Consider the following 24,204-nt stretch of genomic DNA (forward strand, 5'->3'; position numbering starts at 1 on the left):
AATAAATACTGAAGAAAAATCATTTCTGACCATTTGACTGAATTTTCGAAGAGGTGACCGGGTGTGTAGGTGAGGGAAATGTATTTGATGTAGTCTACCTGGAATTCAGCAAGGTTTTTGATAAGGTCCTATATGGAGACTGATGGCGAAGGTAAGAATCCACGGGAATAAGAAAATTTGGCAAATTAGAACATAAGAACATAAGAACTAGGAGCAGGAGTAGGCCATCTGGCCCCTCGAGCCTGCTCCGCCATTCAATTAGATCATGGCTGATCTTTTGTGGACTCAGCTCCACTTTCCGGCCCGAACACCATAACCCTTAATCCCTTTATTCTTCAAAAAACTATCTATCTTTACCTTAAAAACATGTAATGAAGGAGCCTCAACTGCTTCACTGGGCAAGGAATTCCATAGATTCACAACCCTTTGGGTGAAGAAGTTCCTCCTAAACTCAGTCCTAAATCTACTTCTCCTTATTTTGAGGCTATGCCCCCTAGTTCTGCTGTCACCCGCCAGTGGAAACAACCTGCCCGCATCTATCCTATCTATTCCCTTCATAATTTTAAATGTTTCTATAAGATCCCCCCTCATCCTTCTAAATTCCAACGAGTAAAGTCCCAGTCTACTCAACCTCTCCTCATAATCCAACCCCTTCAGCTCTGGGATTAACCTAGTGAATCTCCTCTGCACACCCTCCAGCGCCAGTCCTTTCTCAAGTAAGGAGACCAAAACTGAACACAATACTCCAGGTGTGGCCGCACTAACACCTTATACAATTGCAACATAACCTCCCTAGTCTTAAACTCCATCCCTCTAGCAATGAAGGACAAAATTCCATTTGTCTTCTTAATCACCTGTTGCACTTGTAAACCAACCTTCTGTGACTCATGCACTAGCACACCCAAGTCTCTCTGAACAGCGGCATGCTTTAATATTTTATCGTTTAAATAATAATCCCGTTTGCTGTTATTCCTACCAAAATGGATAACCTCACATTTGTCAACATTGTATTCCATCTGCCAGACCCTAGCCCATTCACTTAACCTATCCAAATCCCTCTGCAGACTTCCAGTATCCTCTGCACTTTTCGCTTTACCACTCATCTTAGTGTCATCTGCAAACTTGGACACATTGCCCTTGGTCCCCAACTCCAAATCATCTCTGTAAATTGTGAACAATTGTGGGCCCAACACGGATCCCTGAAGGACACCACTAGCTACTGATTGCCAACCAGAGAAACACCCATTAATCCCCACTCTTTGCTTTCTATTAATTAACCAATCCTCTATCCATGCTACTACTTTACCCTTACTGCCATGCATCTTTATCTTATGCAGCAACCTTTTGTGTGGCACCTTGTCAAAGGCTTTCTAGAAATCCAGATATACCACATCCATCGGCTCCCCATTATTGAATCCAGAATTAGCTGAATGGCAGGAAGCAGAGGGTAATGGCCAAGGGATGTTTTCCTGACTGGAAGTCTTGTGTCCAGTGGGGTCCTGCAGGGATCAGTGTTGAGGCCATTGTTCATTTGTGGTTCATACAAATGATTTAGACATTAATGTGGGAGGGGGTTGATCAGTAAGTTCGCAGATTATATGAAAATTGGAGTGGTGGTAAATAGTGAGGAGGCTAGCCTTAGATTGCAGGGGGATATAGATGGGTTGGTCAGATGCATTGATCAGTGGCAAATGGGATTCTGTCTGGATAAGTGTGAGGTGATGCACTTGGGCAAGACAACCAAGGCAAGGAAATACATGATAAACAGCAGGGGAAACACCGAGGATCAGAGGGACCTTGGTGTGCACGTACACTGGTCACTTAAGGTAGCAGAGCAGGTGGGTACAGTGGGCAATAAGGCATATCACATGTTTGCCTTTATTAGCTGAGGCATAGAGTTTAAGCGCAGGGAGGTTATGCTGGAACTGTATAAACCATTGGTTAGGCCACAACTAGAGTATTGGGTGTAGTTCTGGAATCCACGATATAGGAGAGATGTGATAGCACTGGAAAGGGTGCAGAGGAGATTTACCAGGATGTTACCTGGGCCGGAGAGTTTTATCTATGAAGAGAGATTGTATAGACTGGTCTGACAGATTCTGTGGAGAGGGAAGGGAGCTAGATTCCTCCAGACTCTAAATGTTAACTCCCTTCTCTCTCCATAGATGCTGTCAGACCTGCTGTGATTGTCCAGTATTTTCTGTTTTTGTTTCTGATCCCAGCATTCACTGTAATTTCAGCTTATCTTGGATAGACTGGGCTTGTTTTCCTTGGAGCAGAGGAGACTGAGCGGGGACATGATTGAGCTGTCTAAAATTATGAGAGACATAGATAGAGTAGACAGGAAGAAATGTTCGACATTGGTGAACGGATCCATGATTAGGGGGCATAGATTTAGGGTAAGGGGCAAGACGTTTAGAGGGGCTGTGAAGAAAATCTGGAACTCACTGCTTGAAAGGGTGGTGGAGGCAGAGACCCTCATAACATTTAAGAAGTATTTAGATGTGCATTACGATGCCAAGGCATATAAGGCGACAGGCCATGGTCCTGGAATATGGGGTGAGAAGAGTTAGGTTTCTGACCGGCACAGACGGGATAGGCCGAAGGAACTTTTCTGTGCTGTCGACCTCTATGACTTTATATTGGGATTCTTGCTTGTTGGTTTGGAAAAGATTCCTGTACACATTGCTTGAACTTAATTTTTAAAAATCTTCTTTACCTACTTCTTCTGGCCTGTTAATTTCAGCGTACTTGAAACCCATTATTGTGGTTCAATGTTTTCAACTTATTTCCCTAATTTGTTTGCATATTTCTTCTTTCACCTTACACTATTAGGTGACCTCGGCTAGTGAGGGGGCCACATGAGTTGCCCTCCTTCATCTCAGTGGGCTGCAAGATTGAAATCAGTTTTGTTCACTAATCATGACCCCCATGAACAACATAAAATATATTTTAAAATACCGAATATTTCATAACGAGTTATAGAAAATGCTTAATCATTCACTTATTAATGGAGCTGCCTTCAACTTCAAATGGTAAATACAAAATAAATCTTCACACTTTGGACAGAGCATGGCTCTCACAGTCAATGTTGCGAGCAATCAGCACGCACCTCACTTCACTTGCCCTTGCTTTACATGCGAATCACTTCAGTTATACAGGTAGGAAAAAAGCTAAACGGATGGAAATCAGAAAACTGACGCAGCCCTGAAGGTGAACAGCTGTCAACAAAATGGCTTGTGGCCGGACTCGAAACCCGGGTGGGCCGCATGTGGCCCCTGAGCCACAGGTTGCCAACCATTGGTCCCAAATCACCCCTTTTAAACCATCACTAAAAGTTTAATTATTGCCCTGGCGTTAGTTCCATCTGAGACACACTGAAATTCAAAACAGTGGGTTATTTTCACAAATGTAATGTTTGGGGAAGGAGGTCTTGTGGCGAAGTGGGTTGCATCCCTGCCTCTGAGCCAGAAGCTCCGGGCTCAAGCTCCACCCCAGGACACGATAGCCAAGGAAGGTGTGTTCATAATGGGTCACAGGAGTATGAACCTGCAAAATCCTTCCAACACACTAATTACAGGCAATGAGAGATTCCTGGTCAACTTGATGTAGAGTGGCGCCCCTCAAACTATAAGCCTCTGGTGACGGACTAGCAACCTGTTCCAGAAAAATTTGCTGTGGGAACAGATGAAAGTCTGCCGTATGCGCCACTAGGTGTGGGAAATGAAACAACAACAATGTTTGGGAAGAACTGAAAAAGCCAGTATACCCTAAATCTTAAGTTCCAACCTTTTTTGGTGAAACACCAGGTCAAATGCTCAATTTGAAAATAAAGATCAAGCCAGTTTTTCTAGCTGGTGACCAATCATCAATGTCAATATCATGCCTAGGCAACAAGTTGAAAATCAAACCATCAAGTCCACTTTATAGTATACTGAAGGAGTGATCAACTCTTCTAAAAATGAGCAACAGAGCAATTGCTGCTTTGTAGGTGCTTTAATCCAAATGTTAGCCACACATGTATCTCTTATTTAAGCTTGTTTCGCCACCAGCAGTTAATGATTGAGCATTTAACAAGCCCACTCTGCTTCATTCTGCTGTTACACCATCTTGTTTAATGTTGCATGTGACAGTCTACCAGCTTTCCTTAGAACCAGCTTTTTAATTAATTATAGCAACTTGCCTCACATTAGGTTCAGCAAAATAAAGGAGTAATATAACAGGAGGGAATCTAACAGGAAGGAAAAATCATAATGAAAATATAGCAGGATGTGTAGAACATGGCATAGCTAGGTTTTAGAAATACTTCTCACAATTCTTCCTCATTCACCAAACTGCTCCACTTCTTCTTACAGACCCTTTATACATTTATTTTTCTACTCATTTACACACAAACTATTCTATTCAACCAGCTCCCTTTATTCGCAATAAGTGACCTTTTATGATACTTTTCTTGATGGTTTCATTCATATTCATAAAACCTGCCACATAGGTTTCTGACACATTTCTATTCTTTAGCAAACAAATTAAATGCTAGAACTGCCATTTTTCATACCATGACTCAACAAATATAGCCACTTGTTATATTGTCAAAACTCACAGAAGACGGAAACACTATCACAGAAAGGTGGGGACTATGTTGCGCTGATGTACAATTATAGTGTTAGTATCACACCAACTGGCACTAATGTGTTTGTCGAGCTATCTTTGAAATGTGCTGTGATATTATCTCATTTTGATCCATTTAATGTTTCTTCCATATTTTCAATTGATATGGGGATGTAGGTCCTTAGATGCAGCGTTAACTAAACTGAACTGCCATCTCCATCTTCTCATGGCTGATGTAAATTTTGATTTAAATAATTTAGACTATTTCAACCCAGATATATGGATGAAATTCTCCCTCATCTATCTGCAATGTTCCCATACAAATCCAATTGGCAATCTCCAACAAATTGTTGGTGAGTATGGGTCCAGATCACAAAATTTCCCCACAATTTGGCAATCTAAGGGTGATGTCATAATGACTGGTGTAAAGGTCTCACACCTTATAAGATTGACACTGAGGCATATTGTTGAATGAGAGGGAGCTTTCATATTCATCAGGCCATATTACATTAAACACTGCCATTGCTTAATGTCATTCGTAAACTCTAACAGCCTCACCTGAAGTGGCTAAATCAACCTCGGATCAGTTAGCTCAGTTGGCTGGATGGCTACTTCATGATGTGGAGCAATGCCAACCGTGCAGATTCAATTCCTGTACCAGCTGAAGTTATTCATGAAGGCCATGCCTTCTCAACCATGCCACCTCGCCTGATTTGTGATGACCCTCAGGTTACACCACCAGTCAGCTCTCTCTCCATTGGGAGATAAGCTGATGAACCCCGGGACTCTGCTGACTGTTTTTACTGATTTAGATGGGCTCCTGCAATAATTCACTAAAGATTATCTAGTGTGAAAGTATAAGGCTATGATGAGACCCTATACTTTTGGGTTGTAGTACCAAGAGATGAGGCGATCATGTAATAATTTAATTAAGATTTTTCGCGTAATGGTGGAATTGACAAAGTAGATAGGAAAAGACCTTTTACTCCAGGTTGTGAATCCAGAGCAAGGATCAAAATTAAGCAATGTTATCAATGTGTGTGGGGATGTGCAATGCATTGTGCCAAAGAATGTAAGTATAGATTTGAATAAAGTGTTTAAATGGGACATGAGTATTTTTTGAAGACAGAGTATTAAGGGATGTGGAGAAAGTGAAGAATTTGGATTTTGTTTTAACTTAAATCCTGCCATATCTAAAAAAGACAACAGATTTAATAAGACAAATAGTTTGCTCCTGTTCCAATGTCTTACTTTGAGTTTGGAGTAAAACATACACACTTTCTAGAAGCAGAATTAGTATTCCAGTTTCATTTCTGATAAGACTGAAGTTGTTTAGACTATGATTAAAAGAAATGATGGTAAACAGATATTAGGGCATCGTATTATAAACTGGATTGTTGGATGCCTGTGATCTGTGTATGTAAATATCAATCTAGACAATAGATATGTTTCTCCTAATTCTTTGATCAATGTTTTGATGGTAGAGATCGGATTGCATGATCTCGAAAAGTGGTAACTGTTTTCGATTTCTGTGCCTCAGACTGATTTCAGTCAAATATGAAAACAAGTTTTTTTTAAAAACAGGAAATAATACTGGAAATACCTCAACAGGTTATGGCAGCATCTTTGCAGGGAGAAACAGAGGTAACATTTCAGGTCTGTGATCTTTGATCAGAACGAGGTAAAATATAATAAGTAACAGGTTTAGAACAACGGATGGGTGGGACATCAATAAAAGGAAGGCCTGTGTAAAAGACAGGAGAGGTTGAATGACAGACGAGTTAGTCTTCCAGGGCCAAAAGGAATAATGATGGGGCAAGAAAAGAAAAACATGTGTCGAGAGCAGCTGACTGAAAGCAACAAATAAATGAAGAAGTAAAACATGAAAAGGAAATAAAATGGGTGCAGAGATTATGGTCTGAAATTGTTGAACTCAATGTTGAGGTGGAAAGATGTACTGTTCTTCAAGCTTGCTTTGAACTTCACCGGAACAGTACAGTAGACTGAGGGAAGGAATATCAGCGTGAATGAAGGCAAGGTGGAGAATTAAAATGAGAGGCAAGCTTGGGATCACATCTGTGGACTGAACAGAGGTGTTTCACAAAGCAGTCACCCAATCTGCATTTGGTTTCCCCAACGCAGAGGAGATGACATTGTAAGCAGAGAATACAGTAGACTAAATTGAAAGATGCATGTGTAAATTGCTGCCTCATTTGGAAGAGGTGTTTGGGCGTTGGACAGGGAGGCGAGTGGAGGTAAAAGAACAGGTGTTACGTCTCCTGTGTTTGCATAATAATAATCTTTTATTGTCACAAGTATGAAGTTACTGTGAAAAGCACCTAGTCGCTACATTCCGTCGCCTGTTCGGGTCAGCCGGTATGGGAATTGAACCCACACTGCTGGCCTTGTTCTGCATTACAAACCAGCTCACTAGCCCACTGAGTTAAACCGGGCCATGGAGAGGTGCCTGTGAAAGGTACGGGATGTTGGCAGTGACTGAGGAGTGGACCAGGGTACCATGGAGAGGACGATCCTTTTCGAATGCCGAAAGAGGAGGGGAGTGGAAGACATGTTTGATGATGGCAACCTGGATGGAAAATGATCCCTTTAATGCGTTGATGGCAGAAGGTGAGGACAAGGAGAACTTGTGTTTCTGCAATGGAAGGAGAAGAGGTGAGAGAAGGAGTGTGGGAAATGTAGCAGAGATGGTGGAGGGAGTAGTGTGAACCACCCACTCTTTGTTCAAAACCTATTACTTTTCTCACATTTCCCAGTTGTGGTGACACATTAATTCTGTTTCTCTCTGCACAGGGGCTGCCGTAACCTGCTGAGTATTTCCAGCATTTTCTGGTTTTATTTCAGATTTCCCACATGCACAGTGATTTATGCTTTTTGTTTTATGCTTTCCAATGAAAAAAAATCTGTTGGTGTTTGATTTCATCCAAGTTACGTCAACAGTGATTTCCTGAAACACGACAATTTATTAGGGCGAGTTCTGTACGTTTCTGGATGAGAAAATAATATTGTTTTTGGTCTTCTTTGGGGGGGGACAGACCCTTTATTATCCTCTGGATGCTCCTCACTAATTGTGACTGCCTTCTCGGACGTTTTAGAAAAGAAATGCCCAAGTACAGACATTTCCATCACTTAATAGTTACTTGGAGAGCAGAAGACGGTCTGGTATTAAGTTCTGCTCCACTGCAGCAGCCTGTTTTATTGCCCCACTTCAAAAGGTAAGGAAGTCGTGATGAAGAGCGCGAATAACCTTACCGTAGACGTATCTGTCCCATCAATGTGACATGCCAAACAAATTCCAATGGCTAGCGAGACTTTCAGTCGTCGAACTTTCCCCTCACGTTTCTCATACTTAGACAATGGAAGTGCAGAGAATTGAATTGTTGGTTTGCCTGCGTTCCCAAGATGTATGCACCCTTCCTGCACGAAGCTTCTGCTTCTACCAGAAATGAAGGAGAAACATTGGAATTTCCCCAATTCGGGTACAATGTAACTGTGACTCGAGCTGTCGCCGGATGGGGCCCCTCGGGCTTCACTATTTGAGCTAACAATCTGCTCCAGATTTCATTGCCAATGGTACTGCTAATCTTTTTTTTAATTAACTAAACATTTATCCTCTTTGGGCCAAAAATGGGTGAAAATAAACACCAGGTTTACACAATTGATGACCAACCGTAATTGTAATCCGCGCGCCTTCATTTCATTTTATTTATATGCAAATAATGCCACAATGTCGCTCCGCCAGGCATAATCGACATCGCCTCGTTTTTATTGCGCATTATGTAATTAGAATTCAGTTACCGGGTTTTAAAATTCAATTACGCTTCAATATTAATCACACGCTTAAAACCAATGGCATTTCAACACTGCATCATTGTCAAACTTCATTAACTGCTATGTTGTTTGGGAAAAATGAAAGTCACCCTACTTTTAAATTGGGTACTCGTCAAAGTGAGAGATAATTGCGTAAAATATAATTTCAAAATGGAATCCCCTTCAACCCGGGTTTCGATTTCCTGCATTCCCATTATAAGGGATACAAGTTCGGTGATTTGTAGTCAGCCCACGTATTCCTATTGCTGCCGGCCAGTGTTCCTGGCAGTAATTTAGATAAGGACTTTTATAACAAAACCGAAAAACATGTTGTCAGGAAATGACTGACGATCCACGAGGACAAAATTCAGTAAGAATAAACACTTCCGCCTATCATCCCCCTCAGAATCCGTGTATTGTTACAAAAAACCGCCCAACCCCGTCACCTAACCTATATCTCCACTCCGGACATCCAGATTTCAACACGTTAGCTCCCTTTTCGCTCCATAGATGCTGTCAGACCTGCTGAGATCGTCCAGTATTTTCTGTTTCAGATTCCAGCATCCGCAGTAATTTGCTTTTATCTATATCTCCACTGATTGGATTCCCAATGTTTTAACCACAACTGGATTGTGACAGTCCAGCTCAGTCATTAGTTTCTCATGAAATATGGTTAGTTACACATGGAGGGCTATTTATGTTTAGTGACCATTAGCCCAGATCATAGACCTCTGCTGAAGGAAGAAATGAAATGGCAGATGGGAACAATGAAAAAGAAGACAATGCACATCTAAAATTCATGTTATATATCTATAAACCGTTCAGGATAATGTCTCTATAAAACAAACTAGAAATGTAATCCTAAAGAAATTGTGCCTGTCCTTCCACTCTGAACCCCAATTCAGATTATACCAGTCGACAGTTTATTTGCAGTTATATGATACAGTGCAAGATTGTATGGATATGGTTGGTGTATACTAAATCGTTTAAAAAATGTTTTTTTTTAATTCGTAAACCAATTCAATCAAAATGTGATGCAGATACAATGAGAAAGTGAACCAATATGTGTCCTTACAGCCTTCAACCATTTATTTGTTCACCAAATACAGTGAAAATGGTCATAAAATGTACAATGAATCATTCTTAGAATGTCATCACAATTTTTTTGCTTTTATATATCCTTGGAACGATTGATTTCATTATTTAAAATTACGCCTCATGTTAACATGCACATATAACGATAATAAGCTTCATAAAAGAATGTTACAAAATTAAATTAAAAAACACAGCTTCAGAATAGTCCAAAACGAGAAGAGTCAATGTTAACAGCGCATTATTTTAAACTTCTTAAACAGTGCATTCGTTTTCCCCATAAACCTTCAGATTTCACTAATCCAATAGCAATGGTTATTCACAATATAGATTTTAAATACAGATTTTTAGCATTGATGTGTGCAAATAAACAAAAATAACTTTTTAAAAAACAAAAATCCCTAGAAAACTAGGGAAAAATCCCTAGTTCATAAATAACATTCAATAAGTCTCTTCCTAATGCTGATACAGAATCGACCACAATCAGTCAATCAGTCTTGCAAGTCACTGGATCTGGTCTTATACATCCTTACAAAAAATACAAACATTTTTAATGCATTACAATACATAGACTAGCATTTGTTTTACAAAGATTTAGATATAAAAATACAAGTACGAAGAATTCCATTAGAAAGAAGCGTGCCAAACTGTTAATGACTGCTGGCACCGATATTGGCACCGTGACCGGAAGCTCATGCAACAGGATGAATTTAATATGTCTATTTTGATGCAAAAAAAACCCCTTTCTTTCTGCTCGTTGTCCCTTGCTTTCGTTCTTTCTGCCACCTAGTCGTTTTTGCTAGCTGTCGTCCTCTCCGATCAACCGCCGTGTTTGTGGTTAGTCTGAAATTGATGTGCACCGCTCGGGAATCTCCGTGCATTTACTGAGAGAAGCCTGTTGCTGCTGCAATGACCGGCTCCTCCATTTCTGTGCGTTGGCTTGGATTGGGATTCTGAAATGGACAGCTACTTGATCTGTGTGTGCCTTGGATAAACCGAATGGTGCTGAGGTTGACAGCTCCTCAATTTGTGTGCATTTGTTTGGATTGGAGATTCGTCAGCAAGCCCCAAAATCTCTCTGGACAATCCATAAACGCATGCACAGCCCAAAAGTGCTTTAAGATAGTTTTTTTTAAAGTTTGGGAGTCAGGGTGGCACCCTTTCCGATTACACTCCGGACGAGGTTTTGTCTTCCCGTCCCTTCAGAACATCATCTATTCTGTCGTCTTCGATAACAACTGTAAAGCAATTACAGGCAATTCAGTGTCTGTAGACAGTATCCACCCCCACTAAAACATGATCAAACTGAGAAATGTAAACAAACACGTTGACCTTCAATGCACCGTAACAGGAGTGAGGCAAACAATCGCCCTCACTGCACCATATTTTTGGTCAAAGGCAAAGATGTGGAATTGTAATTTATTGCAAACATTAAAAAGTCCATTGTTTTGTTAAGAACACACGGGCTTGTTTTCTTCAGCTTGATGTTGTGCGAGACTCCGTCAAATTAAATGTTTGTTTTCCAAGCCTTACAAATGATCAAAATATCGCCAAATAATTTGACGTTGCAACACATTTTAATTACCAAAAAAATAGTGCTTCTTATTCCTGGGGAGACTATGGTGCTAATCGGAATATCTGCTCAGCGAAATGCCTGTATTTTGGTTTTGCGCTGATCAAGTTGGAATTAAATGAAATAATTGAGGACAGGGGTATCTAAGCATATTTGAGTAAATTAGCAGACACCTTGGCGTGATTGGCGAGGTCTTAAAGCCGAAACAGATGGAAATATGCATCCGTTTTGCGAATTAGATACTCAAAACGTGTTAAACGGGTTGGACGGATTATGGAAAAATCTGAAATGACAGCAGAAATCGCTGAAAAACGGAAAATGCTGGAAAACCTCAGTCATGGTGGAGAGAGGAAGGTGTCGAGTCTGATGTGACTCCTGGTTATTGAATTCTGTGCATGAGGCGATATGTGGATCTGCGGGATTCTGCAAAATCTATGAAAGTTGGTCTGGAAGGGATTGTCTAAGAGCGGGTTCATTCTGACACGGTGCGAATCTGGCAATATTACACCGGTTCGTGGCGAATGAAAGCGTCTGAGCGGACTAGGGATCCGGATTTCCGAGCGTCTCGGTTCCATTTCAAATTGGTCATCCAAGCAAAAGACGCAGCAAAGTGTGCATGATGTGCATAATTTAAAAAAACCGCAACTCAATAAACGGACGGATGAAATGAAAACCTCGATTTTTCGCGGGAAAGTGGATTCGAACATCCCATTGAATTTTTATTAAATCTGAATGTTAAATAGGATTGAATCGAACAGTGAGCGGCGACAGACAGGAACTTTCAAACCATTGATGATTTGAAAAGAATAGTGGGCTGGTGGCAGGGTTTCTGTTTAAAATGTGGTGTAATCGATATTCTACAAACCCGCACAAACATCGGGAACATTTTCTGTCAAATGGAGGAGGAATACGATAAACCTGACACACATCATTCACTCTATCTCACCAAGGGGAAGTCCAGACTTCGCTGACTCGATCTGGGTTAAACACAAACAATTATTTTGACGAAATGCCGAGACTTACTATGTATTGGCATTTCATTAAAAAATCATGAGGCGATTAACAATTGAGATGACACTGGATCGAGCAGCGCGTCCAAACTTAGGCGAACGTTTGCGCTTTTTACCTCGCTTGGCTCGGCCGATCTGAGCCAGTTTGGGGGGTCTCTTGGGCTGGGAACCTCCGAAGAAAGTGTTGGTGTCCTGGAGGCGACAGCTGAAGGAGAGCTGACCCACCTCACCCTCCCCGCCGAAATGAGCCATCTTCTCCTCGCTGTAGGGCAAAATCTCCGACATGGTGCCTCCAACAAGAGGAGGGGGTGGGGGGGAATGAAAGCAAGAACGGTGGGGTGGCAGCAATGTCCCGGAAATTCGCCGACTGAAAGCGAGTTGCACAAATTGCACGAGGCGGGTCTTTTCTGGGTAATCCTGGCGTTCACTGTCGGTGGCTGAGGGTTTGCTGTTGCCCCGCCGGTGATGCTGGAGATGTTGTCTCCTTTCTGTGTTTAGAGAGCTCTGCAGAGAGACGGGGACCCCACCGCCAACATAAAGGAACTCCGAGCGGAAGAATGAAGTCATCCATCCGGGGAAGGAGTGATGTAGAACAGCCTAATGATCATCACTCTCCTCCCACCCAGGCTGGGAGAGGAGACAGTGACATCAACCGGCAGCGTTTGAATAGCAATTGCAATTCTCTCTATTCAAAGGCGAAGTCTATGCAGAAAAGCACGGGCAAAGGCTTTTATGTGTGTGTCAGATACACCCCAAACAAAAAGCAAAAACCATCTCAGGCAATCTTTAGTCCAACTAGACTCTGCACCAGCGAGTTCTAAAGAATAAAATAACCAATATCCAGTTAACCAGCTGAATTCACCATTTTAAACGTTTTTGTGTACCTTCAGGCGGAACATATCTTCAATCCTCCCCTCAAAAATCGAATTCAGTAGTTTTAATGTGGATTTCTGTATCATCTTAATAACTTCAGAATGGACTCGTTTACATTCCCCCATTTGTCCACTCATACAACTGTGATTGATTTTAGTATTTGAAAAACATTAATCGTATCAATTTTCAAATGTTTTATTTTCAGTTCACAGTGGCCTGTAATCTGCCGAAACAAGTGACCAACTCCACACGTTTCAAATCTGAGGGCCTGACTGCCTTTTCAACCTGTCTCGAGCAGTAGTTTCCTAAATTTTCACTTGAACGAATATGTTCATCCCAACGCTCGAGGCAGCCGCAGAATGATCAGTCTAGGGGGGGAAAGGGGAACCGACACTTCAGCTTATTTGAGTGAGTAGCACCTCTCTCAGTTGATCAGAACATTATTGATGTTAGTCAAACAGAATTTCGTGATGCTGATCGTTCAACCTTGGCAGAAAGACCATTTAGGATAACTGCACTACATTGTGAAGTACCTCCATTTCCTTTTGTTGTGCTTTATTATTGATAATGTTGAATCCCTAATTTTACTCTGAAGCTCAGTACATTTTCATTACTGAATTTTATGGATTTTTGAAGACACCAGTATTTATAATACTCAGAATATCTTATCGCTGGTAAATTTGAGCTAAATTCCTGTTTACCTAATTGTAGCCAATACTCTTTCTTTGAAGTCCTACACAGTCACTTAGTGTCCTCTCAAGGAATTCATCCCTCTAGGTCCACAATGTGGTGATCCTTAATGACATCTTCAGAAAGTATGAGCAAGATTCTACACATATGCGAATGACACCCAGCTCTACCCGAATGGCCTCCTTCTGCACTGTAAATTCTATGATTATACCCTCTATATTATTTTATTTGACCTCTGTATTGCCCCATGTTGTCAGATTGCTTATCCAAAATCCAAGAACACAAGAACTAGGAGCACAAATAAACCATTCAGCACTCAACTCTGCTCCATCATTCAGCAAGATCATGACTGATCATGTGGCCTCAACTCCACTTTCCTGTCAACCGCCTTGTTGATCAAAAATCTGTCTACCTCAGCCTCGAATTTATTCAACGGCCCAACCTCCACTGTACCCTGCGGAGAAGAATTCCACAGACTAATGATCCTCTGAGAGAAGATTTCTCCTCATCTCCATTTAGATGGATTTTTAAACTATGTCCCCTAGTTCTACGGAAACATCCACCCTATCAATTCTCCTCGAGATTTATATGTTTCAATAACTCATCTCTCATTCTTCTAAACTCCAACGAGCATAAACACAACCTGTTCAGCCTTTCCTCATAAGGTAACCCTTTCATTCCAGGAATCAATCGATGAACTTTCTCTGAACTGCTTCTAATGCAATTCTATCCCTTCTTCAGTCAGGAAAAGTAAAACTCTACACAGTATTCCAGATGCATCCCTGTACAGCTGTAGCAAGGTTTATTTGCAGTGCGGAAGGAGGCCATTCGGGTAGAGCTGGGTGTCATTCGCATATGTGTAGAATCTTGCTCATACTTTCTGAAGATGTCATTAAGGATCACCACATTGTGGACCTAGAGTGATGAATTCCTTGAGAGGACACAAAGTGACTGTGTAGGACTTCAAAGAAAGAGTATTGGCTACAATTAGGTAAACAGGAATTAAGCTCAAATTTACCAGCGGTAAGATATTCTGAGCATTATAAACACTGGTGTCTTCAAAAATCAAGCTGTAGCAAAACATCCCTATTTTAAACTCAATTCCCCTGCAATAAATGCCAACATTCCATTTGCCTTAGACAGTGATCCAGCCGGGAATCGAACCTGGGACCCTGGAGCTGTGAAGCATTTATGCTAACCACCATGCTACCGTGCTGCCCCAAACCTTTATCACTTTCTCTGCCCAGGTAAAGTATCAAGATTAAATACTGTGTGGATAATCTTAGTATCCTATTTGCTACATGTGCTGGACTCCCAAACTCCAATCCTCTCCAGTCCATAGACCATTTTAGCACTGCATGACCTCTTACGTACAAGAGCACATCTGCTACTAAACCTTCATCTATGCATGTATCAGACCAAACCATTCTAAAGCACTCCTGGCAATTCTCTTCATAAGCATAATTAAAAACTGTGCTGCCTATATACTAGCCCACACCAACTTCCATTCACTTATCATCCCTATCATTGCTGTCATACCCAGTGTCTCAAATTTAAATTCTAATGTCTGTGTTTAAATACCCCCATTGCCTCATTCCTCTCTAATTCTATAACCTCCTTAAGAACTACAACATCTTCCCCTTAAACCTGCCATTATCCTGACTCTGGCAACTTCAGCTCCCTTCACCCCACCAATACTGCCTCTGCTTTCAACTTCCTAGGCCCCACAGTCTGGATTTCTTCCCTTATACCCTCTGTGTTATCATCTCCTCTTCCCTTGAATCCAACAACATTCATATATTTGACAAAGCTTTTGCTCACCACTCCCATGATTTCCTTCTTAGGCATGCTTCTATTGTGTCTTTATGCAAAGCTGCTTGGAGCATTTTTCTACTTTGATGTAAATATATATATAATGTCATTAGGTAGAGTGAAGACGAATAGATATGGACATCTCTACGATGAAACATTTTGATCATACTGTTTATTTTGGTGCTAATATTCTCATCAATATCAGTTTGAAATATGTAAAGTTATGACAGGAGCAGTCATGAATACATACTGAGGTCAAATACTTGAATCTTAAAATAATTATTTGATTTATTAAGAATATGGCCTGGCAGTAGTTATGAGCCAATTACATTGTTGATATCTCAACCACATCATCAAGTATACGTATATATGTTCATTGTAGAGTTACAACAATTCGATTTTCAGAAAGAGAAAGGGCAGAGGAGAGGAATGGAACTAGTTAAATTGCTGCAACACAGGGTTAATGGGCAAATTGGCTTCCATTTGTAATGAAACAGCTGAAAGATAACAGTACCGGAATTCTCCGGTGGTTGGGATTCTCTTTTCCAGCTGGCAGCGTACCCCTAACCATGGGTTTCCCGGCGGTGTGGGTGGCTTCAATGGGAAACCGCATTGACCAGCAGCAGGAAGAAAGAATTCCGGCATCAGTAAACGGTGCTGCTGAGAAACACAGCGGCTCGGAACAGGAGAATCCCATCCCAGAATGGAGGATATTGCCCTGAGAAACTCTTGCTCCTGGGACTGAGATGATTCGCTTCAAATAACCACAACTATCTATCTTCCTTTCTGTCAGGCACGATTTCAGTCTCCCCATTTTCATTTCCATTTATTTCAGTTTTACCAGGGCTCCTTGATACACACCTGGTCAAATATTGCCTTGATTTCAAGGGCAATCACTCTCACATCAATTTCGGAATTCAGTTCTTGTGTTCATATTTGGACTAAAATTACCATGAGGCCTATAGTCACCTGATTTGGTGAAACCCAACTGAGTATCAAGTAAGCAGGTTGTTGGTGAGTAAATTACACTTGATAGCACTGATGATAACTCCCCTCATCACATTGCTATAATAACAGAGAATAGATAGATGGGGCAGTAATTGGCGGGTTAGACTAATCCTGCATTTTATAGGCTGGACATAACTGGCCAATCTTTCAGGGTGGCAATTGCTGTAACTGTACAAGAACAGCTCAACTGGTTCTGAAGCACACATCTTCAGCCCTACAGCTGGGATAACTTTTGGACCTCTTCATAGTAACAGTTACACTCAGCCATTTCTTGATATTACATGGAGTGAATCAATTTGGCTGTGGACTGACATCTGTGGTGGTCAGGGTCACAGAAGGTGACCGGGAATAATCACATTTAATGTTGCTGATCCAAGATGGTTATGAATGCTTCAACCTTGTCTTTTGTACTCATGTGTTGGGCTCCACTATTGTTGGGGTTGGGAAAGTTGATGGATCTTCCTCCTCCCATTAATTGCATCATAGTTCACCACCACTTGTGAGTGGATGTAGCAGGACTACATTTCTTTGATTTGATCAATATTTTTGAAATTGCTTAGTTCTGTCTATGACATGCTGCTGAGACTACATAGCGAGATGCCTATGATCCTTTATGAACTATGGCTAATTACTTACTTAGTTCTGATATGCAACTTGAGTTTTGCTGCCTAATAACTAGCCATGAAGATGCAAGGAAGGTAATTACAGATAAGTTGTTGGCCTAGATAGATCCACTTGTCTAACTGAAAAAGGGTGAGTTTTAGCAAAATTATACAGAGGCATAGTAATACCTGAAACATCAGATGAGATTTTCAACTTCACCAGCGAGGACTAAAAATCTTCCTCATTTTGATCAACTAGAGTGAAAATTAGATGGGTTCCATAATGAGTTGCTAGTGTGTGTTTTTAAGTCTACCACTTCATATGCTAACAAGCCAACATTATGCTGTAATAATGTCATCATTGCTAAGCTGATGAAACCATAACAGACCATTCTATGAAACTGTTCATAGGATCAGAATGCAAAAAGTAGCAAAAACAGTGGCATAAGAGCATCTTGGTCATCAAACCTCATTAAACCAATGACTGAGCAACCAATTGCATTTTGAAAGCCCCTAATGTTTTTGGCTTTGTCACCCAAAATTTATCACTCTCTTTGTGACCAAAATTGAACACTGAGTTACTTTTACATTGTAAAGTCTTTCAAATGTTGGCTAACTATTGTAAAACCTCAGCATACCTCTAAGGCATGCACTTTACTGCATTAATAATATACCCCAACATTTTAATTGCTCTGTGACATTCTCTGAACCTTCAGAGCAATGAATCAATGTTGACTTTCAGGTCCTTTCTAGGTATCCTTGAGATATTTTCCCTTAATTCATTGCACTCTTTTCTACCAAAGCGATTGTAATGAAAGGCTAGTTAAGACTTTTATCTTTTAGAATTTGGCCGTGACATTTTCAAACTTTTATATGACATCAATGGTATTTTCTGTTTTAATACCAGATGAGAGACATAGCAGAGAGGCAAGATGTATTAAATAAATAAGAGAAATAGAGGGTTTATATAGAATTGTCACTACATTTAACAATAGCAATAAATCCTTTTGAACCAACCAGCTCCATTATTACAGACTTCTGCAGTTCAACGAGAGGGGTCTTCGGATCAATCAGAATTTCTGTTCAGCATTAAGGAGCCTTTGAACATTAAGAAGTCTCCACTTGGAACTATGCAAAAAAGATTGTTTAACTTGAGATTTGTGAGCTGTTTGTTGTCTGAGATTCCAAAGTACTAGCAATAAATACAAATACATCGGAAATGCGAATATTGATTTTCTGCTATTAAAAAAATGGCTGGGGAGAGCCTGCCTGAGCCTTCCTGTGGCTTTCCTAAAGTAAATACTGATTACCTTTTCACATCAGCATTTGTGCACAGAATCATCTAACACTGTCCTCCTCTGCACAAACTGGAAGCATTAATATTCAACACAAGAAGCTGCTGTTAATGCATTAATGCACCATCTGCCACACTGCACTAACAGAGCTTTCTAACATGTTTGCCGTATTGCACCATTGTATTTGTAATCTCTCCAGGAAAGCTGTCAAAAAGTTTCTATCAGTAGTAGTACCTCATCCCGAAGGACAAAATATGAACAAGAATTCATAGCACCTTCTGTGTTTTTGGCATCAGTTGCTGTAAATTACTGGAATATGTGATTTATATTTTTACCAAAATTGATTTACCTGTGGTAATTTATTTCTGTCTATCTGATCGTTTTTCCTAAATAGCTAAACCTATTCAAAGATTAACTGTTAGAAACTGCAGTTGCTCATCTAAAATATTTAGCAAGATCAGATGTATTTTTTTATTTTACATGTCTTTAGAGCATGTATTATGAATTAATTCATTGTGTGCAATTTGGTGGGGTGGTGGGGGGGGGGGGGGGGGGGGGGGGTTACAGGGCTGGGACAGGGAGCTGGACCTGGGTAGGATGCTCTTTAAGAGGGTGGGTACAGATCCAATGGGCAGAATGGCCTCCTTCTGCACTGGAGGGTTTCTATGATTTGATGTACTTCTTTAATTTTGGGTGTAATGGAGTCTGTGTTAGCCATTTATATGGATATTAATGCTCCAAATGAAATGAAAATGAAATGAAAATCGCTTATTGTCACAAGTAGGCTTCAAATGAAGTTACTGTGAAAAGCCCCTAGTCGCCACATTCCGGCACCTGTTCGGGGAGGCTGGTACGGGAATTGAACCGTGCTGCTGGCCTGCCTTGGTCTGCTTTCAAAGCCAGCGATTTAGCCCTGTGCTAAACAGTACCGCATCTTCTTCATTTTGACCTGAAAGAGAGTTATCCTCCAGGGTGCTTATCTGTTAAATGTAATGAAGATCCTTGTGGGTGCTCTTGAATATTTCACTCCCAATTTTGCCAAATGTACAAGAATTTGACCATATCCAAGTTATGATATATTTCATATATTATAAAGTGAAAAAGAAAGTGCTGGGAATTATCGGCAGCTCTGGCAACATCTGTGGGGAGAGAAGAAGCATTAATGTTTCCAGTCGAATATGACTCTTCTTCAGATATATTACCTTATGTTCAAAATATGTTCAAAGATTATTTTGGAGTTCTAATTTTTGATAGTCATGAGTCAGAACTTTACTTGCCCTTTGGTGACGGGCAGGAAGACTGACAAAATGGCACAGGAATGCATTTAGGGATGTCCAATACTCTCCTATCCATGCCATTTTGCCAGCAGCAGGAAAGATGGCAGTTTGGTCACCCAATAGGAACCCAATTCAGTCACTCAAATGGTCAATTCCTGCCTCTGCGTGTATTTTTGTCAGTGTTGTGGGAGCTCAACAGCATGTGGGGAGACCATCCAGTGAAAACAGACTCTAGCATTCCCCTCACCCCACTTCATTGGCACGTGGGTATTAAGGAAACCTCAACCTGCAGCAATAGCCTCAGAATGGCCACCATTAGTGGTGGCACTGCCTGGACTGCTGATCTGCCTGCCCTTTGATTGGTCCAGCAGGTCTTGAGTATTAGTTATCATCCTTAATAGGGCGGTGCTAGCCTCTTCATTGGCTGTTGCTGGCAAGGTAATGCCTCAGGTCCCGATGCTCGCCAAAGTGGGGTCACCTCTCACTTCAACAGGCCCTCTGCTGTCCCAGTAAAATTCAGTCCTAAGTGACATTATGCACTAATGCCATTCTGCCTATCGAGTTCATGCATATTCTTTATATAAATTGAGAAGCCTTGGTGAAAGGCCAGGATCTAAAGTGCAAATAATCACTAAATTTGAAAAGAGTAACAAATAAGAGGAGGTGAATTCAGAAACAATAGCTGTTTGGGTTTAAAAGTCCATATTGCAGGAGAAAGGAAGATTAGACACAGGTGTTCTCCCATTTTGAGGCAGTGGGAAAGAATGAAAAAAAAGATGATGAGTCCTAACTTTAACTAGTGAGGGTAGAGAACGGAGAAAGTATATCCAGGAGAGGGTGTTTATTAACACCAAACTGGTCAATGTGTGTAAAAAAAAATCATAAACACATAACACATGGAGGAAAATGAATTCAGGCACTGACCTTAGACACACTGCAAAGCTGACTGGAGCACACCACCTTTAAACAAATGTGAACTCAGTGCAATGCAATTCTCGCTAGCTTTGTCCTGAAGGTAGAACTTTATTTTAAATAGTTTTGCACTAATAAGTATTCATGGCATGCACATATATTACAAATGCAATTCCATCACAGGCTGGTGTCAGGTTCGACACGTGGCTGACTTTATCGCTGCATCTCAACCAGACGTCAGGAAATCAAAATTTCACATCCCACCTGATAAAGTTACTCCGCACGCCATATTTCCCCTATTCTTGTAGGGCCCATAGAGTCCCTCCCATCGTCTGCTACCCTAGTGACTCAGTATGGTTGGGGATGGCTGCTAACTTTGAGTGGAAGAGACAGTTGACGACCTTGGAAGATGACCTTGAACAGCTCTGTGCCTAGAAGGCCTGACTTCAGACTGCAATTTTGGCAAGGGCAACGGAAGTCTGCGTCAGATGGCTGACGGACAACAACAATCACACTGGTGGAGTTGGAAGGATGGGAGGACGAATGCTGTTATCTTGAGAGAGGACAGCAACTTCATGCTCCATGGGGATGTGCCTCAGGAATCCTAGTATTTTGTGGGAGGGCAGATTGCTGGATTGCTGTGATACCCTGCAAGCCAGCTTGCAAACTGTAATCCACAACTGTACTGAGTTGCATGGAAGCAAGGTGACATGGCAGGATTTCAGTCTGTGCTTCTCCTTTGGCACTCAGAATTTGAAGCTGCTTGTGCTGAAATGGAAGTTGCGACATTGGTGCTGCATTATGGCTGGATATACAAGTGTGCTGAAGCAGCTGGCCACCACTTTGTTGCTGAAAAGGACGGGCTCCAAGCTCTGTCCAAAGCCCTGTGCCAAGCTGGTGCTGCATGCTACCATGCACTTTGGCATTGAAATGAAATGAAAATGAAAATCGCTTGTCACGAGTGGGCTTCAATGAAGTTCCTGTGAAAAGCCCCTAGTCGCCACATTCCGGCGCCTGTCCGGGGAGGCTGGTACGGGAATCGAACCGTGCTGCTGGCCTGCTTGGTCTGCTTTAAAAGCCAGCGATTTAGCCCAGTGTGCTAAACCAGCCCCTGAATGTTGACTTTCCGGCAGACTTGCCAATGCACCAAGCATTTTGTTGTGCTTATCCATCAGCGTTCTTCTGTAGATGACTCAATTGCAGTCCTCATCTGAGTCTTTTGCAGCAGAGCCTGTGTGCAATCTCACCCTCTGGTGAACTGGCACCTGGGAGATCCTTGCCCACTGGTCTGGTTCCAGCCAATTCATATCCAATGCATCACCATGTGCAAATGCCACCTCTATGTGCTCTTGTAAATTAAGTACAGTGTCAGTAGCTGAGCTGATGGCTCTGAGTGTGAAATTGAGTGATGTATTTTCATCATCTTCTTCCTGTTCGTCCATTGCCTGGCTAACTTGTACTTCCTGACTATCTGAGAGGAGCAAGGCACAAAGGTCAGATTTGTGGGCTGGATGGGAAAGATACCTGAGCCTGCAACTTTTAAATTAATAAATAACGTGAGATGAAGCGGACCATGGGATGTGAGAGGGTAGATTATGTATGACAAGAGCATCATCTTCAATGGTTTCAGCAACTTTGTGAGCCATGACCTCAGCAATCGCTATCCCAATAATGGTCAGGATATGCAGATGTGCCCATCTCCTTCCTGCTGAATTATTCCGCGTCTGGTAATGTATCACTTTGTCATTAAGAGAGAGGGAAATGTGTCTGTGAGTGTGGCATCATTTGTTTGAGTGACCTAGCTATTATGGTTCAGCTAGCAGTGTGTGCAAGCTGGAAGATGTGGGAGTGAGACTTGCAGCATTGTTAAGTGTGTGAGGGTGTGGTTGACAGTGTAAAAACAGGTATTAATCCAGATTGACGAGATTGTTGACAGGTAAGTGATGAGGATGTGCCGAATTTCGCTGTGTTTGATGCTTATGATACAGTTAGTGGAATATGTAGGTGCATTTGAAGGTCCATTTGCTGACTTTGACTGTCATCAAACTCCCAGAAACAATTGTATCCTTGTGTTTTGACTTCTGGTATTGACCTCGATGGCTATCTACTCCTCTGTGCCTTCTGAATGTGGGCTTGGAGTGCCTTCTTGCTCCTTGCAGTTATAGGACATTACTCCTAATTTCCAACTTTTCTCCCAAGGCCATCAGCATGGTGTCTGAAAAGCGTGTCACCTGCTCTCCTGTTTTGTGCCATTATTCAATATTTCGCAGGTCAAATTTGTTTCCTGCATGATTCCCACTAAGTGTTCCAGCCACAATGCATCTTCCCTTTAAGAGATGCAAACTAGCTGTAACTGGCATTAGTGACACATCAGATAACCCACCCCAATGGCCAGCCAATCAAAGCAAAAAGCTACAATTGGTTCATATTTAAATAAACTTGGAGTTCCGGTACATAGATCATTAAAATATCATGAAGAGATAGAGAATACTTCAAAAATGTTAATGAGATGCAGGCCTTTGTATTCAGAGGGAAGAAAAGAAAGACAGGGAGATATACAGGGAATTGTTAGAGTGGGAAGAGGCCCCTATCAGAGAGGTGAAGAGGAAGTGGGACGAGGAGTTGGGAGGGGAGTTGGAAACTGAACTGTGGGAAAAAGCCTTGAAAAGGGTAAATGCATCCTCGTCCTGTGCCAGACTCAGCTTGATTCAGTTCAAGGTAGTCCACAGGGCCCACATAATGGTAGCCAGATGAGTAGGTTCTTGGAAGAGGTGGAGGACAGATCTGGACGATGTGGGGGGTAGCCCGGCCAACCATGTTCATATGTTTTGGGCATGTCCAAAACGGAGGGAATTCTGGCAGGGATTTGCGGATGTTATGTCAGAAGTCCTGGAATGTGGGTAACTCCGAGTCCAGAATTGGCAAATATTTGGGCTGTCGGAAGGTCCGGAGGCAAGGGGGGGGGGGGGGGGGGGGAAGAGGCCGATTGCTGGCCTTCTCCTCCCTGGTGGCCCAGAGATGGATCTTGCTGAGATGGAGGGACTCAGAGCCTCCAAAGTCAGGAGTGTAGGTCAGCAATATGATAGAGTTTCGCAGTCTGGAGAAAGTCAAGTTCGCTTTAAGAGGATCAATACAGGGATTCGCCCGGAGTTGGCAGCCGTTCATTGATTTCTTCAACAAAAATTGAATGTCAGCAGTAAGGGGGGAAAGGGAAAAGCGGGGGGGGGGGGGGGGGGGGGGGGGGGGGGACAGGAGATATGGTGGTGTTAAATAAGGATACGGGTGGGGACAGGGCAGGAGAAGTGGGGGACATGGTTTATTGTTTGTTGTTCTTTTAGGGGGTATTTAGTGTGCTGACCCGCGCGGTTGTTTTTGAAATGTCAATATGTTAAATTGTGAAAATTATAAATGCTTCAATAAAATATTTTGTTAAAAAAAAAGAAAAGAAAGACAGACTTCAATTTGTATAATATATAATATTTTACTTTTATTCCATTTATTCCTGACTATCGGTTGTTTCAAAGGGCATGCAAGCCAGTGAAGTATTTTTGACACAAAATCACGATTTTAGGAAACAGGGCAGCCAATTTGTACACAGTAAATTCCCACAGAGTGTGATAGTGA

At 41.7% G+C, this 24,204-nt stretch overlaps 1 protein-coding gene across 1 annotated transcript; it reads right to left on the bottom strand.

The window, feature by feature from the left end:
- Positions 1-9,502: 9,502 nt before the first annotated feature.
- Positions 9,503-12,692, bottom strand: camk2n1a (calcium/calmodulin-dependent protein kinase II inhibitor 1a). The gene is made up of 2 exons (XM_038816916.1): positions 12,228-12,692; positions 9,503-10,766 (listed from the first exon to the last, which is right to left on the bottom strand). Exons 1-2 carry the CDS (start codon positions 12,676-12,678, stop codon positions 10,696-10,698), a joined length of 522 nt encoding a protein of 173 aa, XP_038672844.1. The 5' UTR covers positions 12,679-12,692; the 3' UTR covers positions 9,503-10,695.
- Positions 12,693-24,204: the final 11,512 nt, after the last annotated feature.

The sequence above is a fragment of the Scyliorhinus canicula genome, chromosome 13 (assembly GCF_902713615.1).
Source record: "Scyliorhinus canicula chromosome 13, sScyCan1.1, whole genome shotgun sequence".
Taxonomy (NCBI): Eukaryota; Metazoa; Chordata; class Chondrichthyes; order Carcharhiniformes; family Scyliorhinidae; genus Scyliorhinus; species Scyliorhinus canicula.

What these genes read in the sequence shown, in the direction of transcription:
- camk2n1a (XM_038816916.1), bottom strand. Translation starts at nt 12,678, where the DNA reads ATGACTTCATTCTTCCGCTCGGAGTTCCTTTATGTTGGCGGTGGGGTC. An exon ending in GATCGGCCGAGCCAAGCGAG is followed by an intron (nt 10,767 to 12,227) that starts GTAAAAAGCGCA and finishes ATTGCTTTACAG; the next exon opens with TTGTTATCGAAGACGACAGA.